Genomic DNA, 17,682 nt, shown 5'->3' with positions numbered 1-17,682 from the left:
ACACAGATAACTATACTCCATAATGTGCCATGGCACAGCACAAGTTCACAATGCAAGCATAAAGTCCATTCCTGTAAAGAAATGAAAGCTCATAACCATCAAAACATGCTGTAGCATTAGGTAACTTTTGCAGTTGAGATCAGTCATTATTGTAGAGTGCCGATGTACAGCATAGGCTACAGACAGTTCCTGGAGATAATTCATCTTTTTATTAGGTTTTTAAAAACAATAAAAGCAACAGCAAACAAACCTTGGTACGAACAAAGGAAAAGAGATGAAAATTAAGGAGGGGGCAGATTCCAATAAACGTTATTAAAGCATAAACATCTAATATTGTGGAGAATGTCAACGTGTTTGTTTTTCCCAGAGAAAGAGCTACTAACAGCATGAAAAATGTCTGGCTTGCCATATATATTGGAACACTTTAGCCACAGCTATCTAAAGTACATACAACAGTTTCTTGGCCACCCAAAGTAGTGGGTAAACGATGTCAATGATGGGCCAGACTTGAGTTAAGGTAGCCACACACGATACAATAAAATGATCCGATTTTACGGCAATTCGATAAAAACGATCGTATCTCCTGAAAAAATGTAAAGTTTTTTTTTTCTTTCGACTGAAAAATCTGATTGGATTTCCCGTTTTCTTTGATTTTTATCGATCCGGAATACCAGATATTTTTCTTCAATCTCTCTAAGATTGTATGGTGTGTGTTAGATTGTCAATTTATTAATACACACACCCTAGAAATTTTGTCAGTTTCCAATCATTTTTATCATAATTGGGGAAAAATTGAACATAGGTGTGTGGTACATTGGTCATATTTTTGGAATGTTACAATCAGTCAGAAAAATTGATTGCAATTCTTAAATTGAACAGATATTAAAACATTTCTATGGTGTGTGACCACCTTTACACAGAAAGTATGCATCTGCCATAGGGATCGCCAGGGACAATATAATACATCATTTTGTGGGGGTGCTTCATTTACCACCTTGCTTTCCCGCTTTACTCTATCGTACCATGTTTATTATATTGTCCTTTAAAGTCTGTTGGGCATAAAATCAATTCTTTATTTTTATCTGGTAAATAAGTAATAAGGATGCTAATCAGGCAATCCAAAAGTTAAAAATCACTATTACTTTTCTTGTTGATAAATGATCATCCCCCAGTTTACCTGACTCTTCTTTGGTACACTGCCGCACAAAGGAAGTTGCAGGGCATGCTGGGTTGTCTTTTTTTTTTTTTGCTTCTTTACTATCCTCTCAGACTTAACTAATGCTCTACTTACATAACATATGTATTTCACTGTCCACATTTTGATTTTAGTGATTTTTCTATAGTAAAAAAAAGAGAAAATCCTTCTTAGGATTCTCCATATTAACTGTGTTTATCTAGAAGCCAATCGTGTTGTCATTTTCTCCCTTACTCTACTCTGCCGGATTGTGTTTACATTGCCACCCTCCTTCCAGTCTTCAGGCACTCCCACCCAGCTCTGCAATAGAAAGTGCATTGTCTCAGCATGAGAAATATTGGCCAGTCAGAGAGGAACAGAGGTGTGGGAGGGAAAACAAGACGGAAAGAGGCTTCAGCCAATCAGGCTGCATTAGTTAAAGGGATACTGTAGGGGGGTCGAGGGAAAATGAGTTGAACTTACCTGGGGCTTCTAATGGTCCCCCGCAGACATCCTGTGCCCGCGCAGCCACTCACCGATGCTCCGGCCCCGCCTCCAGTTCACTTCTGGAATTTCAGACTTTAAAGGCTGAAAACCACTGCACCTGCATTGTCGTGTCCTCGCTCCCGCTGATGTCACCAGGAGCTTACTGTGCAGGCCCACTATTGTCTGTGTCTGCGGGAGCGAGGACACGGCAACGCAGGCGCAGTGGTTTTCAGACTTTAAAGTCTGAAATTCCAGAGGTGAACCAGAGGCGGGGCCAGAGCATAGGTGACTGGCTGTGCGGGCACAGGATGTCTGTGGGGGACCATTAGAAGCCCCTCGTAAGTTCAACTTATTTTCCCCCGACCCCCCTACAGTATCCCTTTAAGTCTGAGGGGAAATAGAGGGGAAATAGAGAAGCAAAAAAGGACAACCCAGCATGCCCTGCAACTTCCTTTTTGTGTACCAAATTTTGTGTGTACCAAATAAGAGTCGGCTAAACTGGGGAATGATCATTTATCAACAAGAAAGGTAAAGTCCCATACACACGTCGGATTTCCGCGAACGATGGGTCGTTTGAACGTCCCGTCGTTCGCCCGCTAAATCGGGCGTGTGTACAGACTGTCGTTCGCCGGGCGGATCGCTCAAACTCACCCTTATCAAGCGAACGACAGTATGTACACACGCCCGATTTAGTGGGCGAACGACGGGGCGTTCAAACGACCCGTTGTTCGCGGAAATCCGACGTGTGTATGGGCCTTAATAGTGAGTTTAACTTTTGGATTGCATGGTTAGTATCCCTATTATTTGTTTACCAGATAAAAATAAAGAATTGATTTTTGATTTTGTGCCCGACAGTTACTCTTTAAAGTTGTGTATACAGGGTTTATTTTCCTCACCTATTCATTAACAGATGCCTGGCCTCTTAGATTTGTTCAGTCCTGTCACAAGCCTGTCTGACTATACAACAAGATTTGCTATCAAAATAATTGAATCAGAAATGTTGATAAGAAAGTCTTTGTCATGGTGTGTTTCTGTGCTGTAGACAGCTGCAGTAACACCCTTCGGTTATTCAGCTCCTGTAAAACTGCTATATTAATTTTTACCCAACACACCCAAATATGCATTTTAAAGAACAAGCCAGAACATGGTAAAAAATGTTTTCTGAATATTGAGTGAAGCTTGTACAGATTTGTAAGGTACTCCCAACTACCTGAAATAAGCCGTGCTCTGATCTATTAGCACTACCGAACATTGATTTTTATCTATTTTAGTAAAAAGTTGGCCACACAAAGAAGCGGATACACCACAGCCTGGGTGAATGTACATAAACAGGAAGAGTGATTATTTGATACACTTTCTGAAATCTATTGCTTCCCCTGAAATGGATCAATCAAATATGAAATAAATATTTCAAGGGCAGAAAGAATGTCTCTGCAGAGCATCCAGCAATAAAAAGACTATGAGAATTGAGTGTTTATTCACGGTGATCATATTTCTTCTAAAATGTAAGGCAAACCAGATGCAGCAATCACTTGATCAATCTGAAGGGACGTCTGGGACACTCTGTTGTAAACAAGTCGTTTCTAAGAATTCTACCAACGTTTTGAAGATGCAATCAAGAGATAAATGCAATCAAAAAAATAAATATTCGTCCAGCCACCTTCTACTACAGAAAATACCATCTGGATGGTCTTTTAAAAAACACTGTACACTCTACAACTCTAGTCCCCTCAGTACAGTGTACAAAGGGAGACGTGGTTCAGACTGCCAAGATCCTAAAACGTGCAGGATCTTGCATGGCAGGCCAGGCTGAAGTGGAAGAGGCCGCTGTGGTCAAGATCAGGAGCTTGAACAAATAAGTATGTCATTTTTTGCTCGATCAGGTACCTTCCAGAGGGTGTTTGATATGAGGTGGTGAACACGTTTTTAGTTTTCTTTATACTGGGCTTTCAAATGAACACATTAAGGAGAAACCGTTGTGTAGTTAAAAGTGATAATTTACTACCAGAGATTAATAGTTAGGCACTTAGTATCAGAATAACTTCAGATCACTTGCAAAACAATCTATGGCAAGAAAACCTAGGATACTTAACCATGCAAACAATGCTGGAACTAGGCAGGGGCTGGGGAGGCAGAAGCCTCTGAACACATAGTCCTAACGGGACACCCATGCCCCACTCCACACAAGTGTCCCTTTACCCTCGCCCAGCCATATGTAGAGTCACGAACGGAGCAGGCTCCACTCACCGTCCAGTGCCGCTGGGATCCCTCTTCGGCCCTGTCTGTTGTACAGTCTCAATTTGAGACAACAGGGCTGAAGAGAGATGCTGGCAGCGCCAACTGGTGAGTGAAGCACACTCTGCATGTGTTGATGGTGCTGCTTAATACTGGGGGCGTTGGCTATCTGTGCTGGCCATCTCATAGTGAAGGCACTGGCTAGCTATGTTGGGGTGAGAGCTGCTAATATTGGGGGCACACCTGGCTAGCTATACTGTGGAGGGGGGGGTTATCTAATACTGGGGACACATCTGCCCATCTATGATGGGGAGGAGGGCTGATAATGGGCACACCTGGCTATCTATACTGGGGAGGGGGTTACTTAAAACTAGAGGCACATCCAGCTAGCTATACTGGGAAGGGGAGCTACTGGAAGCACCGCTGCTTAACTACAGTTTGCTGGGAAGTGGGCTACCTAATATTGGGGGCACATATGGCTACCTATACTGGTGAGGGGGGGGGGGGTACCTAATACTGGGGGTACATCTGGCTATCTATAATTGGGAAGTGGGATACCTAATACTGGGGGTACATCTGGTTATTTATACTGGAGAGGAGGGCTACCTAATACTGGGAACACATCTGGCTAACTACAGTATGCTGAGAAGGGTGCTACCTAATATTGGGGGCACATCTGGCTACCTATACTAGGTAGGGGATCATTTGTGGGGGGAGGACCCTTCTACCTCTGGTGCTGAAGAACCTTGTCCCAGCTCTATATGCAAATATTGATGTAGATGACTTCCCTCAGACTCTGCATCTGACTGCTGTCTCCTCAGGGTGACAGTCTGACCCCTAGTTCCGGGCAGATATAGATGTGGATAGTCCAGAGCTCAAATTTTAGGTCAGCTGAAAATTAGGTGACTGAACCTTTTCTTTTATTAGCAGGGTCGGTTCTAGACTTTTTGCTGTCTGAGGCAAACTTGTGAGGATGCTCCCCCCCCCCCCCCCGAATTGGAATGATTGCACAGGCCCTGACAATTTGCACCACCCATTATAACTGCGGAAAAAAACCAAGGCTGTGGAGTCGGTCCAAAAATCCACCGACTCCGACTCCTCAGTTTAGGATTCCACCGACTCGGACTCCACGAATCCGACTCCTCTAATTTGCATATTACAATTTTGTTGATTAAAAGTATGTAACATGAAATTCGTCTCTTAACTGCCAACGCTTAGGAATTTTACAAGACAACTGAAGTGAGAAGGATATGTAGACTACTATATTTATTCCCTTTAGACTAAAACTAGTCCTTGGTAAGAGTACTTGTAAAAGGTACAAACCAGAACAAAGAACATCTATCAGGCCATAGGCAATGTAAGTGTGGGTACATGTAAGAATGATGTGCAGGTACTCTGCAGGGGAATGAGGAGATTGTAAACAGACAACACCTCTGTGTTCAATGTGCACAACATTCTCAGTGGATTCCCTGCAGCTCTGTGGGGAGTGCATATGTAATGTATAGTACTACTGTGTAACAAAGTAAACCTGAGACAGATGAAATTAAAGTTTTATACATACCTGGGGCTTCCTCCAGCCGCCTTCAGGATAATCAGTCCCTCGTTGTCCTCCTCCACCACCCGGATCTTCTGCTATGAGTCCAGGTACTTGAGCCAGTCAGGCGTAGTGCGCATGCACACACTCCGCCGCCAGGAGCATACTACATCTGTGCAGCACTATTGCGCAGGTGCAGAATGTTCCTGGCTGTGGAAGCGGCATGAGGCCGGACAGCACTGACTGGCTGAATTACCAGGACTCATAGCAGAAGATCCGGGTGGTGGAGGACAGCGAGGGACTGATTAGCCTGAAGGGGGCTGGAGGAAGCCCCAGGTATGTATAAAACTTTACTTTTCATCCGTCTCAGTTACCCTTTAATTTGTAGTCACCAAACCAAATTTTAATAACATATCACATTATTTGATTTCATCAGCAAAGGGAGTGCATACATTTGCATAAATCAGCATCAATGCAGAATTATTTCCATCTCGTTGACCATCTCTATTAGTGACACAGCTACACATCAGGCTTTATACTTACAGCATAGATGTTATTTAGTATATATAAGAGATTCCTGTGTACACATCATATATACAGTCACAATCAGATATGTATATCTGACCTTAAAAATACGGGGACTGCTTTATTGAAGCAGCACAAGTAACTCATTTTGATTGGTTTATTTCATTTTTGTGGACTAAGCACAGCTATTACTGTATATATACATTATTTTTAATGACTATTATCTGAGAAATAGAACATTTTATCATATTTTCTATTTTAATTACAGTTACAAATTCATTAGGAGTCGGAGTCGGTGCATTTTTTCCCGACTCCAACTCCAGGCACCCAAAATTGCCCGACTCCACGACTCCGACTCCACGACTCCGACTCCACAGCCCTGAAAAAAACACCCTCAGTATAGGTAGGTAGACAGGTATAGGTGCCCCAGCATTGGTAGCTAGGTACAGTTGCCCCAAGTATAGGTTAGCCAGGTACAGTTGCCCCCAGTATAGGTTGGGCAGGCACTCTCTTCACTTCCTGTTTCTGCCTAGTAATGCACCCCCCCCCCCCCCCCCCCCCCCCGCCGATTTCTACCGCCTGAGGAAGTCGCCTCACTTGGCATCATGGGCAGACCAGGCCTGTTTATTAGTTTTCTATTGCCAATAACTGTTCTGATTCCAATCCTGATATACCGTATATACTCGCATACAAGCCGAATTTTTGACCCCCAAAAAGGGGGTCAAAAGTTGGGGGGTCGGCTTGTATGCGAGTCTTCCCTGGTGGTCTAGTGGTTAGTGGTGTGTGGTCCGCGCCCCGCTCCCCCCCCTCCCCGCTCCCCCCGCGGCCGCCGCTGCTATTATCTGCTTAGGCAGCGGCCGCTTCCTAATCCGCGTTCCCCTTCTGAAACTTTCTCAGAGTGTATCACAGCAGCGCGTCTGGCGCTGCTGCTGTGACGATGCAGGGGGCAGGAAAGAGCGGTTCCCTGGTAACGGCGATACAGATCGCCGCTATAGGGAGCCGCGCTCTTTTCTGCCCCCTGCATCGTCACAGCAGCAGCGCCGGGCGCGCTGCTGTGATACACTCTGAGAACGTTTCAGAAGGGGAACGCGGATTAGGAAGCAGCCGCTGCCTAAGCAGGTAATAGCAGCGGCGGCCGCGGGGGGAGCGGGGAGCTGGAGGGGAGCACTACCTACCTATGCTGGACACTATACTGGCTAAACTGGGCACTATACTGGCTAAACTGGGCACTATACTAGCTAAACTGGGCACTATACTAGCTAAACTGGGCACTATACTGGCTAAACTGGGCACTATACTGGCTAAACTGGGCACTATACTAGCTAAACTGGGCACTATATTAGCTAAACTGGGCACTATACTGGCTAAACTGGGCACTATACTGGCTAAACTGGGCACTTTACTAGCCATACTGGGGCACTATACTAGCTAAACTGGGCACTATACTAGCTAAACTGGGCACTATACTGGCTAAACTGGGCACTATACTAGCTAAACTGGGCACTATACTGGCTAAACTGGGCACTATACTGGCTAAACTGGGCACTATACTGGCTAAACTGGGCACTATACTAGCTAAACTGGGCACTATACTGGCTAAACTGGGCACTATACTGGCTAAACTGGGCACTATACTGGCTAAACTGGGCACTTTACTAGCCATACTGGGGCACTATACTAGCTAAACTGGGCACTATACTAGCTAAACTGAGCACTATACTGGCTAAACTGGGCACTATACTAGCTAAACTGGGCACTATACTGGCTAAACTGGGCACTATACTGGCTAAACTGGGCACTTTACTAGCCATACTGGGGCACTATACTAGCTAAACTGGGCACTATACTAGCTAAACTGGGCACTATACTGGTTAAACTGGGCACTATACTGGGAACTTTACTAGCCATACTGGGGCACTATACTAGCTAAACTGGGCACTATACTGGCTAAACTGGGCACTATACTGGCTAATCTGGGCACTATACTGGCTAAACTGGGCACTATACTGGCTAAACTGGGCACTTTACTAGCCATACTGGGGCACTATACTAGCTAAACTGGGCACTATACTAGCTAAACTGGGCACTATACTAGCTAAACTGGGCACTATACTGGCTAAACTGGGCACTATACTAACTAAACTGGGCACTATACTAGCTAAACTGGGCACTTTACTAGCCATACTGGGGCACTATACTAGCTAAACTGAGGCACTACCTACCCATACTGGGCGCTATACTGGCTATACTGGGCACTATACTGGCTATACTGGGCACTTTACTAGCTATACTGGGCACTACCTACCTATACTAGGCACTATACTAGCTATACTGGGACACACTGGGGGGCTGCACCAATCCAGCATTTCCTACCCCTGGCTTATATGGGGGTCAATCATTTTTTCCTGTTTTTTCAGGGAAAAGTTGGGGGGTCGGCTTATATGCGGGTCGGCTTATATGCGAGTATATACGGTATGTCAGTCTGAGGTGATGCTTAGAGGAGGAACAAATGCTTCAAGACATGAGCACCAACAACTGAAAATACTATTTGTTTTATATGTTATTTCTCCGTTCATCTTACCTGTATGACCAGCGAGTTGCACCCAGCGTCTTTTGAAGGGGCTGATAACAGGAATGTTCACAATGGTTCTAATCTTCTGCCATGATTTATTATTCTGCAAGAAAATAAGAGAACATTCTTGTTACACCAAATAAACATAAATGTTTCACAAAGTGTTACATAATTACAAGCTAGTTACCGGTAATACAGAAAATACATTTAGCAATGAAGGAAATAATCTCCTCCACACCACTAAAGTAAAGGGTCCTTTTACACTTGGTGCAGTGCGATCTGGAACTTTCTCACTGCACTAGAGCCAAAAAAGTTGCACCACACGTGTAAGAAGTAAAAAAAAAATAACATGTCACTTCCGGTGCACTTCCGGGATTACCGCAGAAGTCACACGGTAAAGCACTGCAGCTTCCTCGTTACCTGAAGCACTTCCATTTCATTGCAGGCGGTGTGTCATGTTCCATTGATTGAAATGGCCATTGTGACAAGCTGCGGTAGAAGAAGTATTAATATGCAACGCAGTAAGTGTAAAAGTGCCCTAAAGGAGAATGCCATTTCAACAAATCCGTAGTTGAAATGAATCTGTCAATATGATTTTTTCCCTTGCTTAGAATTTTCTTTTCAACATTGCTGAAAAAGCATTGCTGCTGCTTAAAACACTGCGTATTCTGGAGTAACTGTTCGGGAAGGAACACAATATTTTCTATAGCTATAAATTACAAGTTTTTACAACCAAATGCACAGTTCTCTCTTAAAGGGTACCTGAAGAAAAATATTGAGGATGCCATATTTACTTGCTTTTAATCATTACCAGTTGCCTGGCATCCTGCTGATACTGCAGATCTGTGTGCCGTGGATGCCTAAGGCACCATTTTGATCTATGTTTAATTTGGAACTCCCTCCCCCTTTAGACCTCCTCTATAACTCCAGACTGCACTCCAGGGCGAAGAGGATCACCAATGACCTCTCTCATCCAGACCACCATTTCTTCATTCTGGAACCCATCAGGCCAGGGGTTTCGGGCTATCTCCACCAGGACCTCTGGGCATAAGAACTCTTTTTTTTCCCTCTGTTGTCAATCTCCTGAACTCTTTACACGGACGTTAGTTTCCGCAGTCGCTGTTAACAATAAACAATAAAGACTTATCAACACTATCCCTTGATATATTTATGTATACTGTTAACACTGCTGTTTTTACTGTGTGTCCTTCCTGCTACTGGAGCCCTGTATGTATGTGCCAAACCCAATTCTGGGCACGACCCCGTTGTGCTTTGGCGAATAAAATGATTCTGATCATCCTTCATGCATCAGTAGTGTCTGAATCACACACCTAAAACAGGCATGCAGCCTGTCTGGTCAAACTTGAGTTTAACATCTAATATGGATGCTTATTCAGGGCCTATGGCTAAACATATTAAAAGGCAGAGGATCAGCAGGACAGCCAGGCAATGTGATTCTACGTCCTATGTCAAGCCATACTGCTGTCAAGCCATACTGGTAGCAGTATGGCTTGACAAAGGACGTCAAGTCCGAAACAGCGGGCTGTCGCCATTGCTATAATACTTTTTGCTATAAATACTGACTGAAAGTCATTTTAATGGCATTTGAATAAAGAACATTATTTTTACTCAACTTGGTGGTGCCAGCTCTGTGGATTCTACTGTATTGCTATTGGGCCACATGGTACTGTGACTATGAGTGAAGGCACACCGAAGTCTTATCGCATTGGGTGCTTCTTCATCTTCACGACAAGTGCATTGTTTAAAAGGAAATAAATATGGCAGCCTCCATAGCTCTTTCACTTCAGTTGTGCTTTATGCCTGGTACACATCATGCAATTTCCGTCAGACAGCCGGGTCAAACCGATTATTTCCTACAGGTCTGATTTGGTTTCCGATCGTTTTCCTGATCAATCTTGTATAAAAGTGATCAGAAAATCGATCAGAAAAACAATCGGAAATCAGATCAGACCTGCCGGAAATGATCGATTCGATCAGTCTATCTGATGGGAAATTGCATAGTGTGTGTACCAGGCATGAAGTACACATATTTAATGGTGGCTGGAGGTATAAAAAGTGACCCGCCTACTGAATGATCCTTGTAACAAAAGATACGTATGTAGAAATAAACACTTTGCATGTTCTTCTATATGGAAGAAGACGGATAGAGAATGGAGATGGTCTTATCTAAAAAAAAACAATAGCTATTACTCTAACCTTACAAAATTGCTTTGTTTCCTGTTCTCCCTGGACATCCGATGGTCTCCACACATTCAATTATTTACCACACCGACTATATACAGTCATGATGATGATTGTCTGGTGTTGATGATTGTCATCAAATTTGTAGATATGATATTATCAACTCTTTTGTAGTTGGGTCATGCTTCAGCTAATTGCAAATGGCCAGGACTTTTATTTACCAGGGGAATGGAGAAAGTTCTATGGTTATGTATATATTAAAACAAGCATTAGGCCAAGCCTATTTGCATCATCGCCACTTCACTGCATGCACGTTACAACTCTGATACAACTTTTAGGAAATCGGCTTCAACCGCAACCCTGTAAGGAGGAGGAGCCCAAACTGACTGAGGCAGGTAAGCTGTATAAAGGGATCTGTCTCTGAATCTGCATGTAGAAAGATTCCAGTCTGGAATTGTATTTACCATTCTGCAAACTGATATTTTGTTACTTGTTCTACTTTTTTGTAGAAAGTTTCCAAAATGATTTGCTGCATGTGTGCGTACTAAACAACTTTAATAAAGCTAAAATATTTGGCTTGTCCCTTCTCCCCTTCTCTAAACCTGTGTTTAGCTGATATAGGAGTGTTCAGCAGACTGCAGGAACCCAACTGATATGGGGCTCTGGTGAGTCTTATACATGTTATGGCCCGAAGTCTGGCCACTTCGGGTTCTGGCCGGCCAAAATGCGAAGTGGCCGTGTTACAGCGGCCAATGTCAGAAATGAATTGATGCCAGCAGCTACGGCTCCTCTCCTTGCTCCCCACGACAGCTACAGCTCCTCCCCCTGCCCCCTACTATAATTTCTGGCAGCCGTGGGTCCAGTCTCCATGGTAACGAAAGAACACAGTACAGCACCTCTTCATGGTGTGTCCATATAGGTTTATCTGTATCCCCTATTATTTGCTCTTTCTGTGGCCATATCTCCCATCATTCTGTGTGTCTGTCTGTATCCATGCACACCCGAGTCGTTTGTTGCTGCAGGGAAGCACCTGGAGGGGCAGGCAGCGGGCCTGTCTCCACTTGCCAGTTTTTCTGTGCATTTTCTGCACAGGAACACTAGTCTGCAAGCAATGTTAATCTGTGGGCTAGTTCACACCTGAATGCGTTTTTCACATGCAGAAAAACTATTGAGCACAATGCAAAGCTGTCAGATAACTCATGCAGAAAAACTGACGCACAGAGAAAAACTGATGAGTGGAGACAGGCCCGTTAATATGATTTGTGTACTTACTTCTGTGTATCACGTGTAAAACTGTTTCTTGCATCACCATGAATGCATGGTAGATGCATATACAATGTTGTCAATGAATCAAATGCTAATGAAACCAAATGAAGCCAAGCACAAGCCACAACTTCACCCACTGCAACCGTCCACCCACAACAACACCAGCATAGGTCCACATGTTCACTTAGATCAAATGTGCAGATGCCAGTAGAGTAGAGTTACAATAACTTTTAATTGCTCACCCCGGCATTTGAAACTTTAAGCTCAGTACAAACGCAGAGGTTCTAGCATGTGCAAATAGGCATATTAGTAGAATAGTATGAATGCCAGAGTTAAAGAATGCAGGCTCGAAGCCACAGGCACAAACAGACTGCGCAACAAGCTGGGTCCAATGTAGCGGCACTCAGTGGTCAATAGAGGCTAAAGTGACAGTCGTGTTTCAGCTGTGTGCAGTACAGCCATATGAGGGCAAGGTCTGTCTAGTAAATGTATCAGTCTGGCCTCTGCCAGCAAAAGGAAACTGTTGTAATCTCCGTGTTTCTAGGCATCCAACTGATACACACCTTCAAAGTGTTTCCTCACAACTTCCTTGTGGTATTTTCTGTCCTGTTACAAAAAGGGTATTTGATAACATACTCTACCCATTACAAATGGTAAATGATAAATTCTACCGAATCCTCAAACTTGCTTGTTTTTGTACCATAGCGGTCAATACCTAAATATATGATGCAAAAGTTGTTGCTCAACTGCTCCCTGGATTAAAGGACAACTGAAGCGACAGGTATATGAAGGCTGCCATATTTATTTCCTTTTAAGCAATACCAGTTGCCTGGCTATCTTGCTGATCCTCGGCCTCTAATACTTTTAGCCATGGATACTGAACAAACATGCAGCAGATCAGGTATTTCTGACATTATTGTTAGATCTGACAAAAAATCTGGTGTTATTCAGACATTTCTACAGCCAAATAGATCAGCAGGGCTACCAGGCAACTGGTATTGTTTATACGAAAATGTCAGTCTCTATATTCTTCTCACTTCAGTTGTCCTTTAAAGAGACACTGGAGTGAAAATAAATTATGATATTATGATTTGTATGTGTAGTACAGCTAAGAAATATAACATTAAGATGAGATACATCAGTCTAATTGTTTCCAGTACAGGAAGAGTTAAGAAACTCCAGTTGTAATCTCTATGCAAAAAAGCCATTAAGCTCTCAGACTTTCAAAGTCCTGGAGAGGGCTGTCTTCTGACTTTTATTATCTCAACTGTTAGTGAACAAATTTCTTTTTCTCTGCCAGAGGAGAGGTCATTAGTTCACAGACTGCTCTGAAAGAATCATTTTGAATGCTGAGTGTTGTGTATTCTGCACATATTATAGAATGATGCAATGTTAGAAAAAACACTATATACCTGAAAATAAAAATATGAGAATATTTTCTTTGCTGCTAATCTTCTAGTAATTATTCATAGTACACAACAAATGCATTATATCATTTTTTTTTTCACTTCAGTGTCTCTTTAAGCATGGACAGGTGCATAGCATTAAGAGCCGGCCGCCCCAACCATATGTGCCTCAAACAAGGATCCGCACAAACCTTTGTTGCTCACTCAAGAGATTTTATTGAATAGACGGCTCCCTCAGATGGGAATAGCGCACAGATGAGAATAACATATTTCACGCCCCCAACAAGTGTTTAATATGAGGAAGTGCCTGTTGGGGGTGTGAAACGCATTACTGCTGTTCTCATCTGTGTACCCTGCCTATTGATTTTGAATGAAATCTCTATCTGACAAAACCTTGCTTGATGCACAATACCTAAATACACCCACATGTTTGTTTCTCTCAGGCCAAGTGTTTGTTACAGAGGGTGTGTATTTAAAAAATGTTTTGCCATTAGAAGAGCTCTAGGGCTGAATTTCACTTCACAGACCTGATCAGAGGCAAGCTATGCAAATGGTACCGAGAATCAGAGATCATAACATAAGGCTTGTGAATAGAAGATTTTCATGATTACTACAGTACTTAACTAAAGCATTTCCTCATAGGTTATTTATTTTAACTTGGTCACAGTGAGGGCTAAATGGACCTTTCCTGTGGCTGGAGATACGTTACAAGTTTACAGTACACATTCAATCTGTGGTGCTACCAGGTTACTCTGTTTGCAAAGCTTCATAGGTTTCTAACTAAAAAAGTTTAGCAGTAGCCTTGAGGCACCTTGGTGGTTGGAATGTAATCCCACCTACTCACTTGGCAATATGACAGTAGGAGAAATGTGTAAGGCCACTGTGACTCAGTGTGCTGCACGTACACTCTGATCTTAGTACATCTCTCAAGCTAGGTACAGTTGCTCCCAGTATAGGGTGGGCAGGCACTCTCTTCACTTCCCATTTCTGCCTAGAGCTGCCCCCCAGACTTCTTCCGCCTGAGGAAGTTTCCTCACATGGCATCATGGGCGGACCGGGCCTGCATAGGTTATCTTGTCTAGTTGAAATTAAAAATGTTTTAGTAGTTTCCACAGAGCACCGTCAATTTTAGGTCTGGCTGCTTGAATTCTCACACACATATCTGCCACCAGGCAATCCCCAACAGTGCCAGAAAATAGGGACTTCACTGTTTAGTGTTGAAGAGGAAGAATGTTGATAAGAACTCTCCACACTATTACGCTGCAATACAACACAGGTGACTGTGCATTTCTGTAAAACATGTTTTTCTGTAAAATCTACCGGTATGTTCCTATTTGTGGTGCTAACCCCATTCAGATACACTAAATAGCAACACTGAGTTGCACACAGGAATTCATGCACACTGCACTGTCAGAACGTACTGCTGCACATCGCATACATGTACCCCTTAGACAGTGTTGTCTGATATCTCTGCATGTCACACATTGGGACGCATTGCTAAAATCAGCTCAGCAATGTGACAAAGTGCCTAGGCTGCTGTTTTTGGTATTTTGTGAGTGATTCTGTGACCTTTCAGTAAATAAGTGTGTTCAAAGTAAAAAATGTGTTCTTGAATATTTACTTCTGCAATCCTCTATTCTTAGTGTCCAAAATAATGAAGCCTAATAACTGCAACCTCATATTTTTCCACACTGTATAAATCACCTTCCTCTTTTGTAAATAGCTTGATGACACATACTACAACTGTATGACCAAAATAAACATAACAAGAAATAGGTGCTTATACTGCATTATAAACAATATAGCTCACATTACAAGATCCCAAGTGTTGTTGAAAACATTAAACACAAAAAGTATGGCAAGAATCTGCAAGGTAAAAACAACAAGCAACAAGAAGTGAGCAAGGATATTGCATTAAGGCCAATACTTTTGCCAACAAAAAGAATATACAGGAGCACATCAACACTTAGCCAAAAGTTCTGTTCTAGACTTAATCTAACAGCTCCATGAATTAAAGGGAAAATGAAATAAATGGTATGTGCAAGTAGAGCTAGTGATAATGTAGCTAAAATAACTGGTCAAAAGTAACGAGGGTACCAGGGCTGTGGAGCCGGTGAAAAAAATCATCCGACTCCAACTCCTTAGTTTATGAAATCATCGACTGACTCCAGATACCCAAAATACAGATACAGTTGTCCCCGCATCTGAATGGGCTGCGCAGCATCCAGTCAGTAGCTTATCTGTCGAAGTCCTTCTCCCTTTTGCTTATAAGTCAGGTCAGTCTCCACATTACTTTTGGCCAGTAATGTTAGCTATATTAAAGTGACACTGAAGCAAAAACAAATGATGATATAATGAATTGGTTGTGTAGTCCGGATAATTAATAGAACATTAGTATCAAAGAAAATAGTCTCATATATTTATTTTCAGTTATATAGTGTTTTTTATAACATTGCATCATTCTCTAATATTTGCAGTTTATACAATACACTCAGCATTCTAAATGATTTCACAGAGCAGGCTAATGACCTTTTGATCCTTCCTCTGCAGAAAAAACAAAATTCAGAGACAGTTGAGATAATAAGCTTTAGAAGACAGAGCTCTCTGCGACTTTGAAAGTCAGAGAATTCAGTGAAGCTCTTTTGCATAGATAACAACTGGAGTTTCTTAACTCTTCCAATACTGGAAACAATATTAGACTCATATCTCTGCTGCTAATGTTTTATTTCTTAACTACACATGCAAATCATTATATCATAAGTTTATTTTCACTTCAGATTCCCTTTAACACAAACTTTTCTTGCACATATGTATTTCATTATCTGAAAATCACTAAATTCGCAATAGTGCCCCTTTAAAGTTAACCATAGGTATCAAGAAGAGGGTTTAATAAAGGGAGGAAGTAAAAGTTAACTTCAGAAGGGTTTTTGGTTAAAAATAAAAAAAGCAAGGGTTAGGCATTAGGAAGGGCTCTTATGATAGGGGTGGAGGTTATGGCTAGCCAAATAACAAAGAGACAAATGCCAAAACTGTGAAAACCATGTTGCAATCGTGAAACAAGCACCATCCCCAGACCACACAGCTGATAAACCGCTCCGGCACATAATCCACATGTACGGATCTCATTCCTCTGTTTCTGGCCCTGCACAGAATGTAGCCAGAATAGCAATATACGTGCTGTGTAAACAGTCTCAACAGTCAGTGTTCAATTTACTGCACAGAAACCATTAAATAGGAGCATAAGTGTTTACTATGGTAACGGTGCCTTGCAGCTCAGCAGCAGAATGGTAACTTCTACAACAAAGAAGAGAAAAGTCACTCCTCCATTGTGTCCATCAAACGAACCCTTTAAATGATAAAAACAAACTGCATGCTTGCATAACATCCTCTCCAGCAGATCACTCAAGGCCGGTGAACAATCATGTGCACACACAAGGATGATTGCTCACTGACCATGAGCGGTCTCCTGGAAAGGATGTTATGCAACTCTGGCGTTCTCAATACACAGTGATGCTTTCTGGGTACTAAACTGGCCACATTTCCAATTCATAACTGTAGTGGGACAAATTATTCTCATCCTCCTAGTTTCAGACACACCTCCTTACGTGTTCTCCTGGGCTCAGTAAACAGATTTCCTTACACACCCTACTGTTTTACTTTAACCTGCTATTTTTCAAAGTTTTATCGGATAGCCATTTTGTCTTAAAGTACAACTGAAGCGACAGGTATATGAAGACTGCCATATTTATTTTCTTTTAAGCAATACCAGTTACCTGGCTCTTCTGCTGATCCTCTGCCTTCAATACTTTTAGCCATAGACACCGAACAAACATGCAGCAAATCAGGTGTTTCTGACATTATTGTCAGAACTGACAAGATTAGCTGCATGCTTGTTTATGGTGTTATTCAGACACTACTGCCACCAAATAGACCAGCAGGGCTGCCTGGCAACTGGTATTGTTTAAAAAGAAATAAAATATGGCAACCTCCATTTACTTCCCACTTCAATTGTCCTTTAAAGTAGAACTTCAGACTTAAAATCACTTGAAGGAAGAAATGAACAGACCAATTAACAAGAAGGCTCCTGCTAGTGCCTGCTGTTCCCCTTTTCTTCACAGTGGTGTTCCTACATAATTGAAGTGACAGTTAGAAGACCCTCCAGCTATGCTTCCCAATACAGCTAACACATACCGCACCTTCTAGGTACTGTGGTAAGGTAAGAAGAGCAAAACTGACAGGATTAATACTCTTCCAACTTTCCCATACTTCCTGTGACAGGAAG

At 42.5% G+C, this 17,682-nt stretch overlaps 1 protein-coding gene across 1 annotated transcript in view; it reads right to left on the bottom strand.

Moving 5' to 3' along the window:
• Window positions 1–17,682, bottom strand: part of LOC137532955 (inositol-trisphosphate 3-kinase A-like) — a 144,214-nt gene that overhangs the window by 53,309 nt on the left and 73,223 nt on the right. The window contains exon 2 of the mRNA XM_068254013.1: window positions 8,536–8,629. Within this exon, the coding sequence (XP_068110114.1) occupies window positions 8,536–8,629 (94 nt within the window). The remainder of the gene's footprint in view (window positions 1–8,535; window positions 8,630–17,682) is intronic.

This window comes from Hyperolius riggenbachi, chromosome 9 (assembly GCF_040937935.1).
Source record: "Hyperolius riggenbachi isolate aHypRig1 chromosome 9, aHypRig1.pri, whole genome shotgun sequence".
NCBI lineage: Eukaryota > Metazoa > Chordata > Amphibia > Anura > Hyperoliidae > Hyperolius > Hyperolius riggenbachi.
This window is presented reverse-complemented; position numbering and strand designations above follow the sequence as displayed.